Source organism: Garra rufa, chromosome 21 (assembly GCF_049309525.1).
Source record: "Garra rufa chromosome 21, GarRuf1.0, whole genome shotgun sequence".
Lineage (NCBI taxonomy): Eukaryota > Metazoa > Chordata > Actinopteri > Cypriniformes > Cyprinidae > Garra > Garra rufa.
This window is the reverse complement of record NC_133381.1, coordinates 18,910,498-18,937,322: the sequence shown is the minus strand read 5'-3', so window position 1 is coordinate 18,937,322 and position 26,825 is coordinate 18,910,498. Positions and strand designations below refer to the sequence as shown.

At 36.8% G+C, this 26,825-nt stretch overlaps 1 protein-coding gene across 1 annotated transcript; it reads right to left on the bottom strand.

Annotated features, from left to right (window-relative positions):
- Positions 1–25,845, bottom strand: sgms1a (sphingomyelin synthase 1a). The gene is made up of 6 exons (XM_073826712.1): positions 25,668–25,845; positions 8,013–8,872; positions 6,998–7,115; positions 5,683–5,836; positions 5,330–5,496; positions 1–2,361 (listed from the first exon to the last, which is right to left on the bottom strand). Exons 2-6 carry the CDS (start codon positions 8,651–8,653, stop codon positions 2,182–2,184), a joined length of 1,260 nt encoding a protein of 419 aa, XP_073682813.1. The 5' UTR covers positions 8,654–8,872; positions 25,668–25,845; the 3' UTR covers positions 1–2,181.
- Between the last annotated feature and the right edge of the window lie 980 nt (positions 25,846–26,825).

Sequence of the window (26,825 nt, the reverse complement as noted above, 5' to 3'; positions counted from 1 at the left end):
CAGAATATTAAAATTTTATTCAATATCTGCCCCACTCCTTGTCTCATATTAGGAGATTGTTTAGCACAAATAACCTGGTTTACATTAGACAACATAAAGTAATTTGACAATGCTGGATTTATGATTGACAATGAAAAGGAAACAAAACATCAACATGCATTTACACTCATCATATCGTAAGCCAACACTGTTCACTTCTCAAGTCAATCAGTTGGCAGTGTAACACAAAGCTTAATTAACAGCTTAACAATCTGGATTTCCCAATTAAATAAACACTTTATTATTTAAAACTTAAAATCTTTTAAAATCCATACTAAATGTTACATACATTACGGCTGCATGTTGGTACATCGCACATTCACCGGTCTGATTCCACTGTCAGTTTCATTTGAAAGACAAAGCGTAAAACCATCATCAATCAGGCTGTGACTTGGAGGAATAATAAAATAGTGTTCTGACTCTCCAGGTTTATTGAAGTGCGGTGTGTGGGAGAAGTGTGTAGAATTTTAAAGTGCTTCTGATTTTCCTTCCAGTTCTAAACTGCGTACAGTCACTGATTGTACATTCACACTTCAGAGACTCATTCAGTCATTTTACAGGTCTGTCATTCTGTCTACCTGTCACAAATACCACAAGTTTCTATTTGGTTCTTGCTCCTGAACATTTACAATACTTCTGGCTATTGAGCAAGAGACTTGATGATTCCCTTTAGCTAGCGGAAGCATATTTTGAGCAGACACACTTCACATTAAAAAACAAGCCCTCGAATACCTTCATTTACCAAGCTTTTATAGTTTAAAACTAGACATATAGAGGGGTATGTTACTTTGACAGATAAACATGTTATGTTGTACAAGATACAACAATAATACATGCTATTTAATGCACACATTACCCCATCTACACACACTTACATCATGTGTAATATTGTAAACATTCAGTCTGTATAAATAAATCTTCTCTGTCAAAGAATGCGATCTGACTTTGCTTAATATTAGGATGGTTGGATGGTTTCCAAAGCCAAAAACTAATTTCTCATGGTTCAGACTTTGGTGTACTAAATTAGTTAACAAAGGCCATTCACACAAGATGCGTTCTGGCACACATCTGCACCACTTTTAGTTTTAGTTTTGCTATGTAAACAGGCCCTACGCAGACAACTTGGACCACAACCACGGCATTTTGTATGTTAAAAACTATTACTATTATTAAACTATACCTTTTTTAAAAATAAAACACGTCCTGTATGAACAGCCCTTAAGTTGTGACAAAATATGAGCTGTGTTTTGATCAAATGGACACTATATCCTGATCGAAAAACTTCAAAACTAGTCCCTCCTGTATTTCTTCATTCATCTGAAGAGAAAAGGTAAATCTCCAGTTATGAATAATTGAACACCATCGTCAAATTTGAAACACTGGGAAGTGTGTGTGCTCAGGGTTTGATTTGAAGGATTGTTGTAATGTGAAAGGCAGAACTGACCTCCCACATTCAAAGCTTCTATACAAACATACTGCCTCTCTTAATGATTACAGGCCAAACCAAACAGTCAGACATTCAGACAGACAACATTGCAGGTTAGCACATAGTATAAATGTTTAAAGCATCTACATTATGAATGTGTGTGTGTATATTACATCTCTATGTACTGTATGTTGAAATATATATCTGTGTATGGAAAAAAGGCACTATAAAACACTGAAGCTGTATGGGTTCCAGCTTTCAGGAAGGTACAAATCTAAAAAAGATATTCTATTTGGACGACACTTGTTTTTGGAAAATAAACCTGCGAAATATTTAGAAAAACTTCTTACTCCAGAATTAATAAAATTATTACAAAAAGATGCTCTTTTTAAAAACAAAATCTGTTTCTAGAAGGGTTCCAGTTTATTCAGTACAGTTTTGGCAGGTAAATGAACCTTAAACGACATACTCTGCTAGACAAAGTCTGTCAAGGCCTGGCCATTTTTGAACTATTATAAAGAGCAGCAAATCAAATCCAGTTGTTAGATGCTCTGCTCTACATATACATACCTGCTAGGGACACTGAAATGCTTCAAATACTACAAAATGATCCGTGTATATGCATCACAGTGCTCAACCAGTTTTGCAGGGCTTGACGGGAAGAGTAGTTTCTCTTTTAGAGTCTCACAGAGCTCCAGCCAATCGGGAGCCATGGGTCATGACTCACGGGACTCCAGCTTACTGTATTTAACCCGGGCGCTTGTCATTGTTCGCAACAAGAACGGCAGCTGGTAGTTTCGAGGCACAATGCCACGGACGTTACTCTCAAAGTACTGGAACAGGCGGAACCACCATACACGAGACAACAGGTTGCCAGCGGAAATTTCCTTTAGAGCCTGTAGGACAGTAGAAGAGACAAATTATGTAATGCCACAGTTTTCCAGTTCTTCAGAAATATAGCAAATGCAGAAGTTACGGTACATTCACATGGGGCGTTGGTGGTTCTGATGTTGTATGAATGCGACTGGTTAGCATCTGCGCTAGGGTATTTGCAACAGGTGATCTGATTGGCTAACTTGAAAAGTTGATCCACAGTTTAGTTCGGCAATGCATGACGTCACCCATTTCAAGTTAATGAGAAGCGTTAAAGGAATAGTTTGCTTAAAAATGAAAATTCTGTCATTAATACACACCCTCATGTTGTTTCAAACCCATAAGACCTTTGTTCCACCCTGGAAATCCAGAGGTCTCGCGAGAGCACAATTTGAATTGTCTCTGCAAGACACTCTGGCATCGAGCAATGATGCACGTTACTGCAATACGTAAGCAGTTCAGGGAACCAATCAAATCGGTGTATCTGATGTAGGCGGGCCAGAGGCGAGCTAAGCTGATGACGACAGCGCTGCAACGTCCGGAATCATTAACATTGAAGGATGGCTACAGATGAACACCAGTTGTTTGAAACGGCTTTGGCCGCTACAATGAACGAGTTAGACTTGGCTTTTCATATAAAAGAGGGACAGAAAACCACGCTCGAATCGGTCCTTTGCAAGAAGGACATTTTTGCTGTTTTGCCGACTGGATACGGCAAGAGTTTAATCTATCAGTTAGCTCCGCTGGTAGTTAAGCGTATGGGGCGACCACGAAGAGGAACAGATCTGAAGCGGGCAATGCCAGATAGCATTCGGCAGTCCCGAGTCCTGGCTGTTAAAAAAGAAGTGGCGATAAATGTTATCGAACAAGGTCTACCGGGACAACCTGATCGGGATTGTGGTGGATGAGGTCCATCTCATTTACAAATGGTAAGAGTCACTTGGTAAACTTACTGTAACGAAAAACTGAACTATTCAATAGTAATACAGTAGCCTAACCTGAACAGGACGATATGTCTCGCTGCTGAATGAAATGCTAGCGTCCATCCACATATTAGTTGATAGTTAATGAATAGTTTGATCGGACCTAATTGTTTTATGAGGTTGATTCGGCTGTCGTAAATAATAGTTATTAATCTTGTCACATTGTTTATGTTATAACATTGAAATCCACTCTTATATGTTCACCGTCGCTCTAGATACGTCACACCGTGTATTGTTGTGATTGGTTGTGGTGTTATCCAATTGCGTGCAGCGAGTTTCAAATGCACGCTTGGTGCCGCCCCTCAAGTTAGGCCCTTTTCATTGCTCGATGCCAGACCCTTAATCTTAATAGATTAGGGTCTGGATTTTTCCAGGCTACCTTTGTTCATCTTCGGAACACAAATTAAGATATTTTTGATCAAATCTGAGAGCTTTCTGACCCTGCATAGACAGCAACACAACTACCACATTCAAGGCCCAGAAAGGTAGTAAGGACATTGTTAAAAAAGTTCAAGTGACTTTTTATGCGCAAAGAAATACTTTTTGTGCATCATTGTACTTTCATAAATGTGTGCTGACTGACACGGAGGAGAAGATATTACTGAATAAAGTCGTTTTTTAATTTGTTTTCTTAGTGCACAAAAATTATTCTTGTAGCTTCATAACATTATGGTTAAATATGAAAGCCCATATCCGCCACTGAATAAAAAAAAATAAAAAAAACGTTTTTTATCTCACAATTCTTCTTTTCTCAGAATTGTGAGATATTTAGATGAGATATTAGAAACTGCGAGTTATAAAGTCAAAATTGCAAGTTATAAACTCGCAATTCTAAGAAATGAAGTCAGAATTTGCAAGATATAAACTTGCAATTGCGAGTTATAGTCAGAATTGGGAGATATAAACTCATAATTTACTTTTTTTCTCAGAATTGTGAGTTATAAAGTCCAGTTTCGAAGGTAAAAAAGACTGATATGTTTTCATAATTGGGAGTTTATCTCACTATTCTGACTTAACTCGCAATTGTGTTATGAAGTCAGAATTGCAAGATATAAACTTACAATTGACTTTGCTCACAATTGCATTATATAAACTTGCAATTGCGAGTTATAAAGTCCAGTTTTGAGGGTAAAAAAAGAGTGATATGTTTTCAGAATTGCAAGTTTATATCTCACCATTCTGCCTTATAACTCGCAAATGTGTGTTATAAAGTCAGAATTGTGAGATATATATATTCGAAATTCTGATAAAAAAAGTCACAATTGCGAAATATAAACTTAATTCTGAGAAAAAAGTCATAACTGCAAGATATAAACTTAATTCTGAGAAAAAAGTCATAACTGCAAGATGTAAACTTAATTCTGAGAAAAAAGTCACAACTGCAAGACATAAACTTAATTTTGAGAAAAGGTTTATATCACAATTCTTACTTTTTTAACTCCCAATTGCGTGTTTATATTTTACATTGCTGAAAGCAAAAGTTAGAATTACGAGATGTAAACTTACAACTACAAGAAAAAATGTCAGAATTGTGAGATAAAAAGGTTGTAATTTATCTTTTTTTTTTTTTTTAATTCAGTGGCAGAAACTGGCTTCCATAGTTGAACCTCTGATGTCACATGGCCTATTTTAATGATGTCCTTACTACCTTTTTGGGCCTTGAACGTGGTAGTTCCATTGCTGTCTATGCAGGGTCAGAAAGCTCTCGTATTTAATCAAAAAATATCCTAATTTGTGTTCTAAAGATGAACGAAGGTCTTAAGGGTTTGGAACAACATGAGGGTGAGTAAATAATGACAGAATGTTCATTTTTGGGTGAACTATCCCTTTGACGCTGATGCCCTGTGCGAATGCACTGTTGAGTGTAGACAGTTTAGAAATCAACTGTTTCATTGCATTTATATTGAATTTTCTTTTCAAGCTGCAAGTTGCATAAATAAGAAATGCATATAAATATATCTTAGAAAAATGTTCATTTAAAATTAATTTAATTTAGTACATAATGTACCTGCTGATTGGCCATTGTATGGTACCACCAGAAGAGGCGTGTGGTCATGTAGTAGGCCACTACAACGTCAACGGTGTAGTGATCATGAGCCATTAGGATGAAGAAGATACCGATCGCACTCAGGCACCAGCAGATCCAGTGATACCACCAGAACCTTCGTGGAGAATCTGGAAAAAAACAAAACTGGTTTTAGGTATGTTGTGTATTGTATAATAACTTATTTTTAGTGTATATGTTATTGCCCTTCATGTCCACTAGATGGCAACACCAACAAATCACAACAACATTCAGAGGCTAAAAATCACATTATAAAGAATGTTTTGACATGATTGTTCATGAATATGTATACTCACACTCTTTAATAAAGAGGTATGTTAGTGTCAGCATCACTGTGTGTCCACTGTACAAGTAATCTCCACACAAAGAGTGAGAGCCAGTGATTGACAGGCCACCACCGGCCATCATTTTCATTACCCGCCATGACTGCGCCTCCCAGTCACCGAAGAGCTGGAACACACACACACACACACACATGTTGGGTTTACATGTTTTATGGGGACATTCCATAGGCATAATGGTTTTCATACTGTACAAACCGTATTTTCTATGGCCCTACACCTACCCTACACCTAAACCTAGCCCTCACAGGAGATTGTGCACACTTTTACTTCCTCAAAAAAACTCATTGTGCATGATATATAAGCCTGTTTCCTCATGGGGACATAAGAAATGTCCCCACAAGGTCAAAATCTACTGGTATTACTATCCTTGTGGGGACATTTGGTCCCCACAACGTGATGAATACCAGGTGCACACATTACACACACACACACACACACACACACACACACACACACACAGGTTTACATGTTTTATGGGGACATTCCATAGGCGTAATGGTTTTTATACTGTACAAACCGTACTTTCTATCGCCCTACACCTAAACCTAGCCCTCACAGGAGATTGTGCACACTTTTACTTCCTCAAAAAAACTCATTGTGCATGATTTATAAGCCTGTTTCCTCATGGGGACCTAAGAAATGTCCCCACAAGGTCAAAATCTACTGGTATTCCTATCCTTGTGGGGACATTTGGTCCCCACAACGTGATGAATACCAGGTACACACACACACAAGCATTTACAAGCACAAAAACATTTATAGCTAGACATTATCTTTTATTACTTTATCCTCTCTCGCAAACTTTGACTGAAAGGAATAGTTTACTCAGAAATACATTTTCCTTCACTGCCTTTATTGTATTTTCTATGTTATGGTTAATGCAGATTTTCCTTTGCAATGAATCCAGAAACCACATGGTGACCAAAAAAAAAAAAAAAAAAACTCTAAAAGTGGTGCACACTATGTATGTACTATATCAAGCTTTGTGTGAAGACAGACCAAAGTTTATGTGATTAGCCACGGATAAGTTTTGCTGCAGCTCTGAAACATCAGTTGTGCATCTGCATATTTATATTTAGAAGCATGAATGAGATCTGAAACTATGGCAGAGATATCTCAAGTTTCCACACAAATGTGGTTTGACCACTTGACCCTGTTTACACCTGCATTTAGCACTATCCACGCATACTAGAGCAACATGAACCTGAATAAAGCTGAATAAAGTTTTACTGACAAGCTACAAGTATTGTCAGCCTTCAACAGTTACCTTTGGGGAGCACTTGAAGTGCATGCCTGGTACAGGTAATGTCGTAACGTACATTGTCACGCATCTGTACAAATATAGAGTTCCCACGATGAAAAAGAACCGGCGACCGATTATGGACCTGCAAATGGAGAGAAATCAGGGTCAAAAAACAGCCAGATCATAGGATAGGTTACATGGTTTATGGATCTCAGTGCTGAAGAAAGCATTCTGGATTACTTAAGTTCTAAGTATGGATATGTTTCATACACAAACGCATCGAATCACTTCAGAAGGCCTTTATTAACCCACCAGAGCCGTGTGGAGTATGTTTATGATGGATGGATGCACTTTATCGGACTTATAAAGCTTGGATAAGCCAGGACATTTTAAATATAACTCTAAATGTATTTGTCTGAAAGAAGAAAAGCATATACACCTAGGATGGCTTGAGGGTGAATAAATCAGGGTAATCTTCATTTTTGGGTGATATTTATTAATTTAATATATATATATATATATATATATATATATATATATATATATATATATATATATACAGTTCATCAAAGAATCCTGAAAAAGATTTACTCAAGTGTTTTAAATATTGATTTTAATAATAATAATAATAATAAATGTTTCTTGAACAGCATATCAGTATATTAGAATGACTTCTTAAGGATCATGTGACACTAAAGACCAGAGTAATGATGCTAAAAATTTAGCTTTGATCACAGGGATAGATTACATTTTAAAATATATTAAAATAGAAAACAGTTAATTTTAAATAGTAAAAATATCTAATGGATAAAATAAATGCAGGCTTGGTGAGCAGAAGAGACTTTTTTTTTTTTTTTTTTAGAAAAAACATTACAAATCTTACTGTTGACAAACTTTTTTTGTCATTGTAAATAACAATGACTGTAAAAGTCTATGCAAGCTATTTAAACAACGATTGCAATTACTGTAGTTGTTTTTTTAATTTACAGAAACTAGGAGTGTACATTAAAACCACTTAAAAAGGAATTAAGGAACCGACCTGTGTTTAAGCAGAAGCCACTGCGTAAACCACAGTCCCACAAGCAGCATGCCGTTGATTTCACAGATGGAAAACGCCCACTCCACACGATCAAACAGATCAAAGAATTTATCCGGCAGGGGCGGAGACTCTTCCTTGGGTGGGACACGCTCATGCACCACTGAGATCACAACTGTTGTGGTGAGGAAGCAGAACAGAGCGTAAAGGAAGGCCACGCCTGTTTTGAACCACTCCGTGGGATACGGCGTGCGCTCCTGCTCAGGCGGCGACGGAATCAAGATGCGAATCGGCTCTGGATGCAAGCCGTTCTTTGGAATGCCGTTGGGGATCTTGCCGTTGCTAACACTGCCGTTGGCAAGGGAGATGCCAGCGTGACCATTGGCATGGTGACTTTTTTCGTGGCTGTTGTTCTTGTGCGCCTTCATGTGGCTGGTGAACCGCAAAGTCTCTATGCGTTCCAAAAGCTGTCGACCACTGTCCCCTGTGACCAGGGACAAAGGCGAGGCCTTAAAGTCTTCCTCAGAGAGTCTCAAGAGGGCAGGGCCATCTATGTTCCGCAATGCATCCGTGTACTCCTGCATGCCTTCATCGGTCAGCCAATCAGAGACGTCGCTGGCTGTCCACAGCCTCACCTCCTTCATGTCTGGGAAAGAGAGATTTGGAGGGACGTTTTAGGGGTTTCCACTCAGCAGTTTGGTGCCCCGACAGCAGTCATAGTGTCTCTGGGACATTGGAGGAGAGTAGCTGGGAGGTCCAATTTTTCATCCCCTTCTCCTCTGCTCTTGTTGAATTGAGGAAAATCTGATAATTTATAGTCTCAAGGATGCTGAATCCCTGTCAGTGTGCTCCAACGTATGGCCCTGAAAAAGAAAAACACATACTTTTTAGCTTACAGATTGTGATTTGTTATTACACAAAAAGTGAGTAATTATTTGTCCTAGCAGTCCTAAAAAACAACACATTTTTGCTGACAGTCACACAAACATGTGTGCATGTGTTACGAACACATCCTGCTCGACAGTGTGGCCCAACGGCAATAACTGAGCACAGTATGCAGTTATGTGTGCGTGTCAGAGGAATATACAGGTAATATTCATTCTGTTTGTTAGTGTGTTTCCCAACCATAGCAACTGTAGTTTAGCAGTCTGGGTAAAAAAAAAAAAAAAAAAAAAGACCAAACCACACTTGTCTGAATCACCATTTTCATCTACAGCAGTTCTGTAAAACTTCAACTGTAGAAAAAGAGCACATTTGCTTCTCTACAAGTCAGAACTACTGAAAGTTGAAAGTAGAAGAATAACTTAATAAAAATGTAATACGTTTTAAAAGATTAGTTCAATTCCAGAATAAAAATTTCCTGATAGTTTGCTCACCCCAATGTCAGAAGGTTTTTAAGGAAAACATTCCAGGATTTTTCTCTATATAGTGGACTTTTTAACCACAAATGTTTATCTTGCACTAGCTCGACCTCATGCATTACGTAATCATGTTGGAAAGGTCACAGGTGACATAGGCAAAAGACCCTGACCCAGGGTTTACAAAGTGAACGAGCAATGGATCCTTTACAAAAAAAAGGTAAAACAATGTTGTCGGATGACTTTGAAGTTGGAAGAGAAAATGAAAAGGAGTTTTTTTGCCCTGCCCTATCTTTATATAGAACTAACAAGCACATGTGGTTGAAAGTATACACATTTTTATTCTTTTTTAGAAAATTATCAATCGTGTCTCTAGGCAAGATCCTTATTCCTCGGCTGGGGTCGTGTAGAGCCCTTTAAAGCTGCATTTTCCTCATAAACCTTAATTTTGACTGCAAAAAGATAGATATGAACATTTTGGATAACATGGGGGTGAGTGAATTATCAGGAAATTTTTATTCTGGAAGTTAACCAATCCTTTAAATTGATTTAAAATGAAACAGAAAGATAATGATTTAAACTTCTTTTCTTTACACTATTAAAATACTAAAAGATAAATAAATATTTTTGAAAGAAGTCAATTAAGTTTACCAAGGCTGCTGTTGATACAGTAATTACTGTAATAATGTTCTTAAAATGTAAAAAGACTAAACATATAATTTAACATTTACAGAATTTTCAGATGTCATTACTCCAGTCTTCAGTGTCACATGATCTTTCAGAAATCATTCTTATATGCTGATTTTGTGTTTAAGAAATTATATTTCTTATTAATATCAATGCTGAAAACATAGTGTTGCTATGTAAACTTTTATACACTTTTTTTCAGAATTCTTTTACGAACAAAGTTCAAAATAGCAGCATTTATTTGATATAAAAATCTTTTGTAACACTATAAATGTCTTTACTGTCACTTGATTATTTTTTTCTTACTGAATTAAAGTATTCATTTTCTTTCTTTTTTAAATTTTGTAAATATTTTACAAATATACATTTTTAATATTCTAATCAATAGCTCATAATGATTCAAGGAATGAGTCATAAAGACATGATTCATTTCAAGTCATTTATTTCCCAATAATCATATGCTTTTTTAAAAAGTTTGCAATGTTGCAATTCATCTCAGAGCTGTTCAGTTCGGTTCAAAGGTTCAAAACTGGGGAAAACAGAAACATGAATAGGAAAAATACCTCCAGAAGTAACAGAATGAAGTCACCGCTATGCTCTATTCTCATTTATTTTTAGCTTATTGTAGAGCTGTACAAACTTTTTTAAAAGCTTTGACTGTCGACTCAGGACATAAAGATAGACAATATATTACTTGTTACGTAATAACCTCGCCACACACACCCCCTCAATGTTCTGATATACGGATTACGGCTTCTACCTGCCACGCTGTAACTTGTATACGTGTGTAATTGAGCATTCAGCAGAATACAAAGAGCAAACTTAGACTGAGAGAGAGCTAGAGAGAGAGAGAGAGAGATTAAAAGTCTCTGACTCAACACTATGTTTAGAAGACCTTTGGTTATTAAATCAGCTTAAGGGGAAAAATTCACTCACACACAAGCACACACAAAAAAACCTAAGACTAAACTAAGCACTAAGAAACAACAACAAGTAAACAGCAGCTTGGAAATGAAGCCAAATAACCATAGGCCATACGTCAGATGACTAGGCAACCATTAGCTTCTATCCTTTTAGAGCAGTGTTTCTCAACTCCAGTCCTCGGGGCCCACTGCTCTGCACATTTTGTATGTCTTCCTCATTTAAGGCACCTGATTTTGATCATCAGCTCATTAGAAGAAAGATTCATGAACTGAACTGAGTGTGTCAGACTCAGAAACATACAAAATGTGCAGAGCGGTGGGCCTCGAGGACTGGAGTTGAGAACCACTGTTTTAGAGGATCTGTGCTGCTTTTAAAGAAAGAAGCAGTTTAGTTTTCCACAATATTTATTCGTGTTTTATTCCCGCCCTTTTTGTCAGGCATTAACCCAGACATCACAAAACCGGTTTTATTTTTGGCTTGTATGAGGATCTGCCACATTCAACAGCTCGTTTCCTTATTGTTTTGCTAGAAGTTATCCCATTACATATCCTTGTGTTTACTATAAAAGAAGTATTTGTGACGGAAATAAACTTCGCTGAAACACTGCCTTCTTTGAAATATCTTTTGGCATTTTAAAAGTGCAAAAGTTGAATTTTAACTTAGGTGGTTGTTAAACAACAAGAGTAGAGATGCACCGATTGCAATTTTCTTGGCCGATTCCGATTCCGATTTTTCAGTAAGTGTGACCTGCAGATTCCGATTTTTGCCGATTCCGATTTTTTTTTAAGAACTGTAATGAAAGCATACAGAAATACTATCTTTAATTAAATTTATTTTATAATAAAATCAATTTTTAAACATTACAGGATCTTCTTACAACAAAATAACTTTAACAACAAAATAAAGTGCTTTGTGCCTTTGAAAAAAGGTATAAAATTAGTTCCTGTAACTAACATAGTATATAGTTATACTAGCAAAAATCTTTTCCTCAATGTTTTTTTATTTTATAATAAAAGAAATGTATAAACATTACAGCATCTTCTCATATTAAAATAACTTTAACAAAATAAAGTGCTCTGAGCCTTGAAAACATTAGAAATAAAATATAAGTAACAAAGCAGGCATACAAAAACCTACTTTTCTTGAATTAATTTTATATGGATTTTTTTTAAAACATTAATTACAGGATCATCTCACAACAATAACTTTAATAACAAAAAGTGCACTGTGTCTTCAAACAGGTATAAATACCAATGCTAGTACTAAATGCTATTACTTGAGCATTAATAGCAAATTTTTCTTGATAAAGAGAAGCATTTCTGCCTTGTCACCAGTTAATCCAGCGGTACTACACTTTGTAACATTCATTCACATATTTGCGCTACGCCACCGCATACAGCGTCTTCACACACAGATGAAACTTACTAGAGAAGTGTAACAAATGCATCTGTAAATAAATACAAATTAAATTCACGTTGCGCACACTTACATTACATTCAAATGTAACATATATGCTCGCTTCGAACTATTAGTGTGTGAAGACGCTGTATGCGGAGGCGTAGCGCAAATATGTGAATGAATGAAAGTGTAGTAAACGTCAACGGATATCCCCTGCTCAGGGAGTAGAGAGCAATGAACACTATGCAGAGACCATGTCAATCGGAACACAGCTCATTCACGAAGCTTACTTCTAACGAGTGGGTTATCTGAATCAGGTGTGTTAACTAAGAAAGACATGCAAAATATGCAGAGCGGGGTCACGATCTACCATATGTCCAAACACGCGCGTGATTCGTGGTTGTTCCCTCACGTTGTATTTTGGCCTTATAAATGTTACAAACTGCGATCTTTGTGTCATCTTCACTCACACCAAAGACATGTTTACACGCAATAAAAGGATCGGCTAGGAATCGGCAAGAGGAGAAATTGACCGGCCGGTCACCAATCGGTGCATCTCTAAACAAGAGATCTAGTTACACCCTGCTGAAAAAAATAGCATATGCTGGTTAGGTATGTTTTGGTGCTGGGATGCTGGTTTTAGCTGGTTTATGCTGGTCCTTTGCTGGTCAAGGACCAGCATAAACCAGCAAAGGACCAGCATAAACCAGCTAAAACCAGCATCCCAGCACCAAAACATACCTAACCAGCATATGCTGTTTTTTTCAGCAGGGCAGTCCATGGCTTTTGAATAGACATTTTTTAAACATTTAGATGTTAGAAGTTCAACTGAGTTACATAAACATTCTTCAAATTCAGGACACATAGCTCATTCTGTTTTGCCAACTCACCCTGTAATATATATGAACCAACATTAATCTATCTATAGAGCCATTCTACTTGACATTGTCTATTTAATAGTCCTAAAACAATGCATACCTATTTAACACAATGAATCATTAATGATGAGTGTTCAGATGTTAATTATGTGTGCATCATTACAGTTCAAGTTTTTCCAGTAAGTTATCTACATTTATGATTTGTAAATGAAATAAGCACACTGGATTAAAAAAGGCCTCAAATAAACAATGAAGTGAAACTGACAATGTGAATCAACAAATCTCACCTTGACTCAATAAACCTGCTCAATAAGATTATCTATAAACCCTCATTTAACACTACGGCTGATACTTTGTATACGCAAACCAAAGTGTGATGTCCAAAACAGCCATGAATGGAAAAGCGACAGCTTTTGATACAGGAAAAAATTTAACCAAGCAGATGTTGTGCGAGAACACCCACGTGGATAAACACAGACTTCAGCATACACAGCTGACTGTACAATAAAAACCTGCATGACTGATGAATACAGGAACACAATATTAAATTAAAAAACTAAACAAAAATCCCTTTACAAACACAAGGTTTTTATTTCTCATCTGCCTACACCTACAGTCTTCCTCTCTTTTATCAGGCATCAGATGTTTTCCTGTGCTCATTCTCTTGTCGGAATAATACTTACATTCAGTTCAAACATATTTAAACAGTCATATTTCAGTAAATCTTCATAATATAATGGCAGGCCCCAGAAAAGCATAAAACAATGTAGATGATTCTTCAAAAGACATTCCCTTGTCATTCAAGATGTCTTTTTTTCTTCAGTTGTAAAGAAATTATGTTTTTTGAGAAAAACATTTCAGGATTTCTCTTCATATAGTGGACTTCTGTGGTGCCCCTGAGTTTAAACTTCCAAAATACAGCTTCAGATGGCTCTAAACGATCCCAGCCGAGAAATAAGGGTCTTATCTAGTGAAACAATCAGTTATTTTCTAAAAAATTTACAATTTATAATACTTTTTAACCTCAAATGCTTGTCTGGTCTAGCTCTTGCAGTTCATGCAGAGCTAGACAAGTCAAGCATTTGAGGTTAAAATGTATATAAATTGTACATTTTTGTAAGAAAATAACCAATCATTTCACTACACTGTGTAAAAAAAAAAAAAGCAATTTGTTGAGTAAACTTAAAATAATTTGTTACCCTGGCTGCCTTAAATTTTTAAGTTAAATCAACTCAAATATCTAAGTTGTCAGAACAACTTAACATTTTAATTTGACTAAACTTTTTTGCGTTGACTGAAATTATTTTTAAGGTGATTCAACAAATTGTTTTTTACAGTGTAGATAAGACCCTTATTTCATGTCTGGGATCGTTTAGAGCCCTCTAAAGCTGCATTTAAACTTTATTTTGGAAGTTCAAACTTGGGGGCACCATAGAAGTCCATTATATGAAGAGAAATCCTGAAGTGTTTTCCTCAAAAAAATAATTTCTTTACGACTGAAAAATAAAAAAGACAAACATCTTGGATGACAAGGTGGTGAGTAAATTATCTGTAAATTTTTGTTCTGGAAGTGAACTTCTAATTTAACTGCATTCTATATATATATATATATATATATATATATATATATATATATATATATATATATATATAAACACTCCTTCAACATTTGTGCATGACTCAGACTGAAAGAACATTACTGTAGAAATGTAATGACGTATATATGCAAGCGCTATTAAGATGCTCTGTGAGTTTTGATTACCTCTCATTTTACATCATCTTAAAACAAACATGGCCTCTTAACATACCTGGCTCAGTTGCTATTCACAAAAGGTGGCAAATATTTACCGAACACACATATACAAGGACACAACTCTAAAACACGTGCATGCAAGCAAAGGAAAAAGAGATCACTGCAAGCTAGCAACGTGAATAGAGGAGTCATCTGGCCATTGAAGTCCACGTCAATAATACTGCCCATTCTTTCGGACACAGTCCAACTGATTGAAAGGTGGAAAGAGTGATGTGTTTCATCAGTGAAACCAATGACACACATGAAATTAATGAAAAACACACCTGCTACCACAAAAGAGCTCTAAGACTACATAATCAATACAACAAAGACCAACGTTTGACGAAAACAGCGCACATTGACGTCTTTACTAAGTGTAGTTAGTCATGCAACACACACACTTGTGCAGGTCAATACAGATATAGGACAGCTAAGCACTCTCTCTCGGTTTCTAATTATTACACTGTGTGTACTGGAAGAAGAGCAGCAGTTCTCTTTAAAGTCACGGCAGGAAAAAATAGCTTATTTGCCTTTACTCAGATTAAGTACACTAGTTGGATTTGCTTACAGCTGGACATTTTGGTTAATATTTAAATTTTACAGACAGTTAAAAGAATCATGCACATGACAGTAAAAGCCACTTGGCATCTCGTACAATTGTAAATCATTGCCATTTCAGAACTGTAGAATTGCAATATATAGTATTACATTTGGTTTAGTTAAAACTATATAATTTACGTTAATAATGACTTAGTAATTACTTTATAACTTAGCCAAAAACTGATTTAGTTTAGCCAAAAACTGGTTAGTAGTGTAAGGTTAGTAGAGTTCACACCATCATTTTGTAAAATTGCAGAAGTGGACATGCTTACCTCAAGAAGTCGAGCACAATACGTTTCATCAATTGTGAACTTCGGCCAAAACAACTGTTTACAATTTGACTTGTTATCTGCAAACTAAAACCTGAATGATGACATTCAAATATTCCAATTTAACAGATCGACATAAGCATTGTATATCCTGTTCGTAACTTATCTTCTGATTTTGCAAGAGTTTCCAAATGAACCGTAAGTTGTGTAACCATAATCACTTAGAGATACTGCCATTAAAAGCTTTAGTTTCTCTACTTTCCCAAGCTCTAGCAGCAGGGTTTTTTTCCCATTTGGCAGGTTGAGGAAAGCAAATGTTTCTTTAGAGGAGGAAAGCAAACCATTTACTAGAATCTCCAACTGTGCTCTGCAAGCGGGTGTGTGTGGATTTTTCCATTAGGAGACGTTTTCAATGTCCGTCTCTGTGATTCAGAGATGAAATAAATCATTTTAGCTCTACCAGCCCTGCATGAGAAAATTACAGACTTCAGAAACAATTTACAGCACAGATTATTTCATCAGCGCTTCCAAGACTAAGACATCAACACTGTTTTAATCTCCTTACTATCCTGCCCTACATCTACAGCCCACATCCTCCTCACAGATGTGTACCTTTACATAGCACTGTAAGCCTGAATACACCACAGATGCTATTTTTGTTGTGTTTATTTTCATGTATGCATTAGGGAGAGCTTTTATACGATGCAGCTTACAGTATAGGTTTACAATATATGCGTATTCCCTTGGAATCAAACCTATGGCCTTAGCGTTGCTCTACCAGATATTGGCAACAGGAACGCAGCTTAAACAGCTGATGCCAGTGGAATTTTTGTATTCTATTTATATGAGAGAGAGAAACCGATTTATTTAAAAGTTCAGTTCAGTTAAAGGGATAGTTCACCTAGAAATTAAGATTTACTCAGCCTCAAATAATTTCAAACCTGTATGACTTACTTTATTCTGTGGAACACAAAAGAGGATGTTTCAGCCGTCTTTGTTGATACGATGAAAGTCAATGGTGTTCAAAACAACACTGAACTCCACTGACTTTCATTGTATGGACAAATAAATAAATAAATATCTTCTTTTATGTTTCACAGAAGAAAGAATATCCTACAGCAGCTTTTCCGTGCAGTTTCTTAAGAGAACTGCAGGGACTTTGTGAGTTAAACCAAGCTAAACTACTTTTTGTATCTCCTTAAAGGGGACCTATTAAGCAAAAAAAAAAAAAAATTATAAGGTATTTAAACACAGTTGTGTGGCCGCAGTGTGTGAAAACAACCAGCCTATAATGGTAAAATGATCCACCAAATTTTTTTTTACATCACAATAAATCATAAACAGTCTCTCTGAACACACAATTCCAGATATCTCCCACACAAGAAATCCCACCCATTTGTGATGACCTCTGCCCTATTAGCATAGACAGCCCTGAGTAAGAAGCAGCAGTCCGCCATTACTGTTTTCTTGCTGTAGCTGCTGGAGATATACAATGTCAGTGCTAAAGATGCATTACAAGTGTGGTGTTTTGGAATGCACCAACGAACATAGAAGTCAAATTGTCTTTCTGAAAGAGCTTCTTGGCACTCTGTAAGCCTAATGTTGCTAAAGCTACCTAAAGCAGCGCCTTTTTCTGAAAAGTTCTTCCTCTTTCAGTTCGAACATATAAGGCTGAACATGGCTACTGAGAGTTTCTGAGATTTTCAATCAGTCCTGTTTTGTTTTTGCTGGCTCTTGAAGCTCCGCCCTCTTCTGAAGAGAGGGGGCGGGAGCACCAGCTCATTTGCATTTAAAGGGACAAACACAAAAAACGGCACGTTTTGGCTCATACCCTAAACGTGGTCATTTTAACATACTATTAAAAAAGTTTGTGACAGCACGCGATGGCACCATGAGACCAGTTATGTCGTTATTTTTATTGCACTGTGCTCCCTGTCTGTGTAATTCATAAACATGCATTTATCATGCAGAGTACAGTCAGAATGAACTACAGACTGAATTTAAAACTAGGGATGCACCGAAAAGAAAACTCTTGGCCGAAACGGAAAACCGAAAAAGAGGAAACCAAGGCCGAAAACCAAAACACAGAAAGAATTATGCCAATTATTAGTACCACTGCATTTATGGCTATGACTGTGTACTAATCTTACTAAAATCAAGGCATTGCAATTGCATAAATTAATATTAAAGTTTCAAATAATACATCAATTATATTAATTTAAACAATTATTATCAATCAAGTATTATATTACTTAAATTAACATATACATATATTTTACTGCCTTTGTTTAAATTGTTTAAATTTTTAAAACACATTATCTTGTGGATCCATCAGTTCACATTTACAACTCTACGTGTTTCTCTTCCAGCAGGAGGCGCTTTCAGAATAATAGTACACAAAGCAGCACAGCAAATGAGTTTGAAACATGCAGCGCTCATATTTATTCAATGGATAGCCTTTTGAAGTTTCATTGCAATTCTTGTCTTTCAGTCCCCACATTTAAGACCACCTGAAATCATAATTAAGACTTTCTTAACCCCCAATAACACTGCAGTCATCAATGAAAATTAAGAGCTTTATTTCAAGAACCGACTTTCAAAAACAAACCTCACACAAAATACATTTCTTTTTATTTTTTTCCCACCATGTTCAGGGCACAAGAAAAATATTAGGGGACTAAATTAAAATCAGCATATGAAGTATAATCGTCTCTCAATGTCATGAAAAAATGCATGAAAGCACTGTCAGTTTTTACTTTCACTTTAACATATTGCGCAGTTGTCACGTTGCTTGTGTGATATCCATTGGCTCACCTCCATGGTTTAAAACATAAATATTTATAAAAATACAGTATATAGAAAAGACATATCTTTAAAATATTGCAACGTAAAACCAACGTAAAGCTATTGTTTTTCACTCACTGAAAGCTACATCTGTCTGCGCGCAATGCGCCGATCTCTGCTCTCATCACTGCGCACACGACTGCAGACACACCCCCTCTTGAAATTTCCGCATTACAAGTTTTGCTAATCGCTATCCGTGGGTCTTTCTCAGATATACTGAAATACGTCCACACCGCAGACGTGTTGCTTGAGACAAGCATGTTCAGGCCGCGGTTTCTGTTTGCGTCAACATACTGTTTCGGCTGTGTTGTTTCGGAGATAAAAATTTTCGGTGGCCAAATATTCGGTGCATCCCTATTTAAAATAGAGCTGTAGCGATACACTAATCTCACGATACGATACGATATACGATATTCAGCTCACGATAATTCGATACGATTCTATATAATTCGATATGCTTACATCATTTTCTGATAGATTTAAAAGAGACAGAGTGATTTTGGTGACATCTTGTGAGTGTTTCATTTACTTGGATTGAATTAATTGAAATAAACTCAAAAAACATCAGACAGCTTGCAAAATAAATGCTGGACAAAATTATTCAAAGATGTGTTGAGAAAATTAGTTCCATTTATTGAAACAGTGCAAACTGTAGCTTACAAGCCTTTGAAAAGTAAATAAAGTGCAACATTGCAATTTGCAATTAACAATGGAGAGTTAAAGTGCAAGTGGCCTGTTCTGAAGTTTCTTTGACATCTTTTTAGCTTGACAATGAACATGAGGTAGCCAGTCTAGCTGCCATGTAAGTAAACATAGTAGTACCATGGATTCTCCAAAACATCAAATAATTCAAGTCACTAAGAACATATAACTTAAAACTTAGCGGAGTATTTTAAGGCCTGTAAGCCTACACGTATGTGAGGTAGCCAGTCTAGCCAGCAGAAAAAATAAACCATGGCAGCCAGACAATAATTCAAGTTGAAAATTTGTACCCATCTTAGCAAAGTAGCTTAAGGCCTTAAGTGTAAGCATAAACTTGTCCAGGTGGTGACGTTTTAGGTGCGCTCGTAAATTTGTGGTATTGCCGGAATATTTAACGTTAGTGCCACATAGCTTACAAACCGCGATGCTTTTATCCAAGTCGTTGCTTTCCTTCTTTTTTTTAAAACCAAAGTACTCCCACACATCTGCTCTTAAGCAGGCGGGTGCTGGATTTATATTCGCCACCATTCTCTGAATATCCTCGCTCTGACTTGGTAAACAGGAAGAGGTAGACATCTGCGTCTGTGTAAAGTTAGTACGGGTAACTTGCTCTACAGCAACACTAGCGGCTGGCTGACCAAATCGCTCTTCCTGCAACGCGAACGGGGGTAAACAACACGGGGGATTTGAACGTATGTATCGATACTCGCGGCTAAAAAATCGATACTTTCTTTGGAAAAAAAATATCGATTTATATCGCAGAATCGATAAAATCGTCCAGCCCTAATTTAAAACCGATTCCGGTTCGAACATTTGAGACTGAATACCACAACTGAGAGTTTGACATTTTCAGTGTGCGCGATTGTCCTGTTTTGTTTTTGCCAGCTCTTGAAACTCCACCCTCTTTTGAAAATGGAGACAGGATCACCAGCTCTATTGCATTTTAAAGGAACAAACACACAAACGAACCATTTTGGCTCATACTCTAAAAGTGGCAATTTTAACAAGCTATAAAAAGTTTGTGACAGCACTCAATGACACTATGAGACCTGCTATCTCATTATTTTTATTGCCCCATCTGTGTAATCATAAACACACATTTATTATGAACAGTACAAACAGATGACTGACTTTTAAACCGATTCCGGTTCGAACATACAAGGCTGAACACCACCACTGAGTTTCAGACATTTTTAGTGTGCAAGATTGTCCTGGCTCTTAAAGTTCCGCCCTCTTCTGAAAGAAACACCAGCTCATTAGCATTTAAAGGGGTAAACACAAAAACTGCGTTTTGGCTCATACTCTAAAAGTGGCAATTTTAACAAGCAATAAAAAATTATCTTTCGAGTATTTTGAGCTAAAACTTAGTTGTCAGTTGTCCATTTTTGCATAAGTCTGTTGAAGGTCCTGTGGTTCCCACACCCGGCCTGTGCGTGTGGATAATAAAAAGCAGGAGCTGATACTGTTATCACCAAAATACAGTACTCCATTTTCTCCAACCTTGAAATGAAATACAATTGAACTGTTATGCAAAACATACACTCCTCCTTCAGTGTGACCTTGACACGATCCTCTTTCAACCCTCTAAGCTCCTCTAAACATCTGCGACTCTTGGTACAAACTCCCATAACCTCACCTCTGCCTGTTTTACCTCTGTTTTTAGTAATTAACCTTATTAGTATGCATGTTCTCATAACCATCCCCTAGGCAGGAACAACTTGACCTCTACATAACTAGAAAGCACAACTCCTTGCTGTAGGTCATCCGTTCACAATTTAATAACTCAACCGCACAGCACTTCCTCGAATTGCCACACATTCCCAAATTTCTCTTCCTTATTCTCTTTTTCTATTCCACTTTTTGCCCCCACATTTGGTTTCTCTTAATTCAGCTTACAACACCACACAATTCATTTGAATAAACACAACCAGTAACGGTAATGTAGAGTAAGCCCTGGACAGTTTTTTGTAAACATTTACTTTGGCTTATGCAATTTACTTTGAATTCTTTGCCCACAGCATACTGAACCACCGAACACAAAAAAACAAACACACCGGCACAATGAAACGAAGCAGTGTGTAAAGAGTAAAATATCTCATGATGTACTCTTTATAATTTAAATTCAAGAACACACAGTCTTCTGTGCCACAAATAGAGGGGTACTGAGTGTGTTTGGGTGATTTATTCAAATATTAAAAGAAGTTTGAGGGCTGTTATTACATCATTATACTCACTCACCCTGTACGGTACTTTAGTCTGCACATGTTGTTAATAAGTCTGATATTTAACCTTCTTAATATGCATTGAGTACAGTAATCGTGTATTTTTATGCATGTGATGAAGTGAAGTGTGTAATCAGTGTATTAACTGGTTGAAAACACTGCTGGAATACTCTAGAGACTTGCACTTAAAACCACATCAAAACACCACCTGCTATCTTAATGCACTAATAGAAGCTTGACTTACATTCATACAAACATGATTGCAAGGTATAGAAGAGTCTATAAGAGATAGAAAAAGTAAAAGAAATAGATGACTAGAAGACCTACCTGAAAAGTACTGAAACTTTCCCCATGCGTATACACTTTCACTTGTGATCTGTGATAACAAGAGGGACCTACTAATGTCTTCTATGATATAGTGTCTACTCATAAAAAAAATCCTAGGTGCCATGAATTTAAGGCCCTGCTTGTGAATGTTGTTATTAACCTCCCTAGCATATTGATGATAAAAATACAGACCTCTTCCTATAATTAGACCATATGACATTTCACTTTAAGTAGGACAAATTGTATGATAGAAAAAAAGAGGGACATGAGTAAAAAAAAAAGAAAAACAGAGAGATAGAAAGAGAAACCACTAGAGACATTGACAGAGAAGGGTGGAGTGTAAAAGAAACTGAACAGGCATGTCACAATGACTCCACATCCTCATTGCAAAACCACACGAATCACCTGTTTAAATCTTAAATCCCTTAAAAAACTTAAAAAAAAAAACACTTGGATGTTTAGGATTACATAGATACATAGAATAACACAGAGAGATCAAAGACTAAAATACTTCTTTATGAAGCCTATATATGTGAAACACTGCCATGTGAGTATGTTGTTATCTCCCTCTTTCCTGCTCTCCTTTCCAGTAATTAGAAACACATTTTTCTCACTATGGCTTCCTTGATGTGGCCTAGTTTCAAGTCATTCCTAAGAAAAAAAAAGTGGTTTAGGCACTCTTGTGCTTTTTCAAACAGAAACAAACTGTAACCTTGGGTCTCAAACTACAGAACTGCGGCCAACACAACACATCTGACTGATTTTGTTCTCTCCATGCCGTCATAAAGATCAGGCAATGGTGGCTTAAGCCCAACTTTTAACTCTCCTAAATGACATGGTTTTACAAAACTTTGGCGGGTCAATTTTATCTTCCAGATATTCCCCACGTAAAACAGAGAGTACAAGGTCCTCTCTGCTGCCACTAAGTTAAGTATCAACTGTGAAGACACAGCTGTAGTTTTACAGCTCTTAATCAATCAGTGATAATATCTAGAGGCGGTCATGTGAGAGTGATATGGTCTTACTCAACTGTGTCTGGATTCAAGTGCAAAAATTCACTTGAAGTCGGGAACAACTAATATTTTGCCTGCCACTGTTTCAACACACTTCGAGGTTTAAAGGAATTGCCTAATAATGAATACTTTGACTTCTCCATTTTTGTTGTTACAAACTTGTATAATTTTTTTATTCTTAAAGCACAAACTGAGAAGTTCATTTTCAGTTTATGGAAAAAGATGGAAAAGAAGTGAATGTTTTCCTCACATCTGCTTTTTTTATTCCACGAAAAACAGGAAGATGGAAAGTCATACAGGTTTGGAACGGTATTTGGTTTAAAACCACATAGGTTCCCTTACGAAAAATAACCATGGTTTTACTTCAAATAAATGGTAAACACAAATTAACCATTTTTTGGATAGACTAACCAAAGTTTAGCCATAGTATTTGTAGTAAAACTGAGGTTACTACAGGTCATTTTCGTAAGCGTTAAAGTTCCCATGAAATCAAAAAATGCTTTTTGGCTTTTAGTATAAATATGTTAGCCTTAAGGTTTTTATACTCTAGTGTGTTTCAAAACAATGACAAAATTCACATTTACAAGATATACACATTTGAAACTTACAGTCTCTTACTTCCGCCAACATGGATCAACGATTTTGATGACATCATCCTGCACTTCAGCTTCTCATCAAACTTTCTGTCCAATCAAATGCTCTCTAGAATCTGAAGCAATCCGCCCCCTACACTATAAATAGACGCTGAAGCTGCTTTGGAAATCAGTCACTTGTTCCAAAGTCCCTTTAAGGCAAGTCATGTCACTTGGCGGCCATCTTTGAAATGCCTCTCAGGAATGCAAGTGCAGCTCATATCTCTTTGAATGGGGAAACATCAAATTCTCCAAAACTGTTCACCAAGCTGACGATTAAATTTCATATTTTAAATCACCAAAGAAATCCGACAAGAACTGCCTCATAAATATGGTTCCTTGTGCTCCAATAGCGTTAAAAAAAACGCTTATTTTTCAGGCCAGACCAGCCAATGTGCATGCGCAGTACTGAGCGCACGTCTTAGAGTGCCAATTGTTTCTATAGCAACCGGGACTTCTAATGGCAGCTGCAGTGACGCGCTGACTTTACAAATCAACGATTGGCTCTATCATTAATAAGGTGGGGCTTCCAGGCAATAATGAGCGTTGCATTTTTCCCCATTCAAAACTATACAAGTGACATGTCTTGGGTATTCTATAGTCTTTGCTTGTTCATAGAATTTGTATTTTCTGTACAAGTATGGCACGTAGTGCACTATATAGGGGATAGGGAACGATTCAGACAGTGTACATATGGGTTCCACTGGGGGGAAAGAAGTCTGGTTTCATGCTGTTTCACAAGGTCCACAGACGCAATAGCACAAAGCGGATCATATGCGTGAGTCAGCGCAGACCATAAAACGTAATGGAATTCTACATAGAATGGTATATTTTATAGTGATATTGATGACTTGTCAAATGCGGCTTTACTGAGCTCAATGGCTCTGGCCAAGCTTTGACACAAACAAAATGCTATTGGCTATTAAAAAATGGGGCAGGGCTGCTTGATATGTCCCGCCTTGTTTTTCTGTTTCAGTTTAAATTACATCAACACATACAATAACGCTACTTGTTTCAAAATACTTCAGTGGACCTTTAATGAAAAAATACCATTTTTAAATACAATTATCAATGTATACATTTCATTTACTAATTTTCCAACGTTTGGTAAACAGAAAAATTAGATAACACAGTCTGAGTACGCCACATGTACAATCGTGAAAAAAAAAACGCATTTGCTTTAAGAGGTAACCATGGCAACAGCTGCTCGAGTGTCATCGTGCTGTCGTTATTTATCGCTTTATTGCACACTTACTTCACAATAAATCAACAAGCAAATTTTTAAGTTTTTAAACGTCTTTAAAATTGTTAGCGACAAATCCACTAGAGCGTTCACATTACAATTTGACTTGGGCGCATGGAAAACCGGTTTCTTGTGCTTAAAATATTACAAACAGAAAACACTTTTAAGTGACCACTTGAAATCAACAAATATGTCTCATAGAGAATTTTCATTTTGGGGATTGCTCGGTGGCATATTTGGCAACGCTTTTAAATAGGACATGATAAATCGGACTACGTGAACAACAACCCCAGAAAGCAACATGTGGGCCACTCAGCCTCAAACGAATTGTATCACCCACTTTTCGCACTATACTCACCAAGCTGTCACTGGGCGCTATGAGTGGGATAAATTGTTACGGTTTTCGTCAACTGACGCGTCTGGCGCGAGAAAAAAGACGTTGCACTTTATTACAGCCATCGAGATCACGCGTTATTACGACAAATGCTTTAATACGTGGCAAAAGCTGCCATTCCCACCCGTGTGTCGTCTTATAACGGCTCTTTACCTTTAGAAACGATAAAGCTGGTCTAGATGATTAAGCAAGCGATTACAGAGAGATTACACAGCAAAGGATCACTCGATCCTAGTGGAAAATAAATTCTCCTAGTCCACAGTGGGCGGTTATAAGAGACCCACAGAGGACTAGTAGACGTCAAAATACAAGAAACGTGCTTTTAGAAAGGCCCCGGGGAAGTGAGGATCAACAGCTCCGTTGAGTCGAACTCACCGTGTTCTTATTTTTTCCAAAGAAGACTTGTAGCTCGTCCGATCCGACGCGATCCCGATCCAGGCCAAAGCAACACGCCTCTCCTGATAATCCCGCTGTCGGGTAATATATCCCCGTCAGAAGAGTGTAACTGTGTTGTGATGGGGTTGGTGGTTTTGGCCGCGTATACCAAGCTGGAGACGTGCGCGTCAGTGGGCGGATTTAAAGCAGTCGGTCCTGCGTGAAGAAGAAGAAAGGGGAGGGAGGGGGGATCCCGTCTTGTCCCACTGCCCGTGACGTAGCATTTAGCGCCCCGCCCCCTCTTCGAGGTCCAACCATAATGTAACACTGGATTTATTTGTATATAAGTATATTAAATTATCTGTATAGCCTAAATATTACACACACCTAGTGATATTACCTGTTTTCACATTCAGATTTAATATATATTATTAAGTGGTTAATTTAAACGAATTCAATCAATGAAAGTGGGCTGCCTGACCAAATTAGATGACATATTATATGACTATACATTTTTTCTCCACTAAATTATTTACACTGGTATGATGATGTGGTTAAAACACCTAGGCACATTCTGTACAGTAATTTGTTTATTGATAGTGTGTTATTTCAGAGTGACATCAGAAAGTGTTTTCTTACTGAATAACCATAAAGTGAATTAACCAGATATTACTTTGTTATGACACAGTAAGTAATCATACTTAACATACATACGTATTTAGGCCTACTACACCCAAAACCAACTCATACAAAGAGGACACACACATTTAATCATTTAGTACTTGATGTTATGTGTTTTCATTGTTTTATCTTGGCTATTTTCATCTGTGGTTGAAAATGGTGACTTTGGCACCAATTTTACGTCACTTAGTTAAATTTTTCTTATGTATTTAGAGCATAGAATATATTAATATATATGACCTACCTAGACTTACAAATAACACTTTTAAAATTTTGTTAATTCCAGCAGTTTCATGACTATACCAGTCAAAAGTTTTTCATGTTTTTTAAAGAAATGTCTCTTCTGCTCAACAAGCCTGCATTTATTTGATCCAAAGTACAGCAAAAACAGTACAATTTTGAAATATTTTTAACCTTAAATTACTTAAATATTTACTTAAAATAACTGTTTTCTATCTGAATATATTTTAAAATGTA

Excerpts from the sequence above, each read along its gene's own strand:
- sgms1a (XM_073826712.1), bottom strand. The coding sequence starts at position 8,653 with ATGAAGGAGGTGAGGCTGTGGACAGCCAGCGACGTCTCTGATTGGCTG. Across the intron at positions 5,837-6,997 it reads ACTTCAAGTGCTCCCCAAAG|CTCTTCGGTGACTGGGAGGC; the intron begins GTAACTGTTGAA and ends TGTGTGTTCCAG. Across the intron at positions 2,362-5,329 it reads ATACAATGGCCAATCAGCAG|GCTCTAAAGGAAATTTCCGC; the intron begins GTACATTATGTA and ends ACTGTCCTACAG.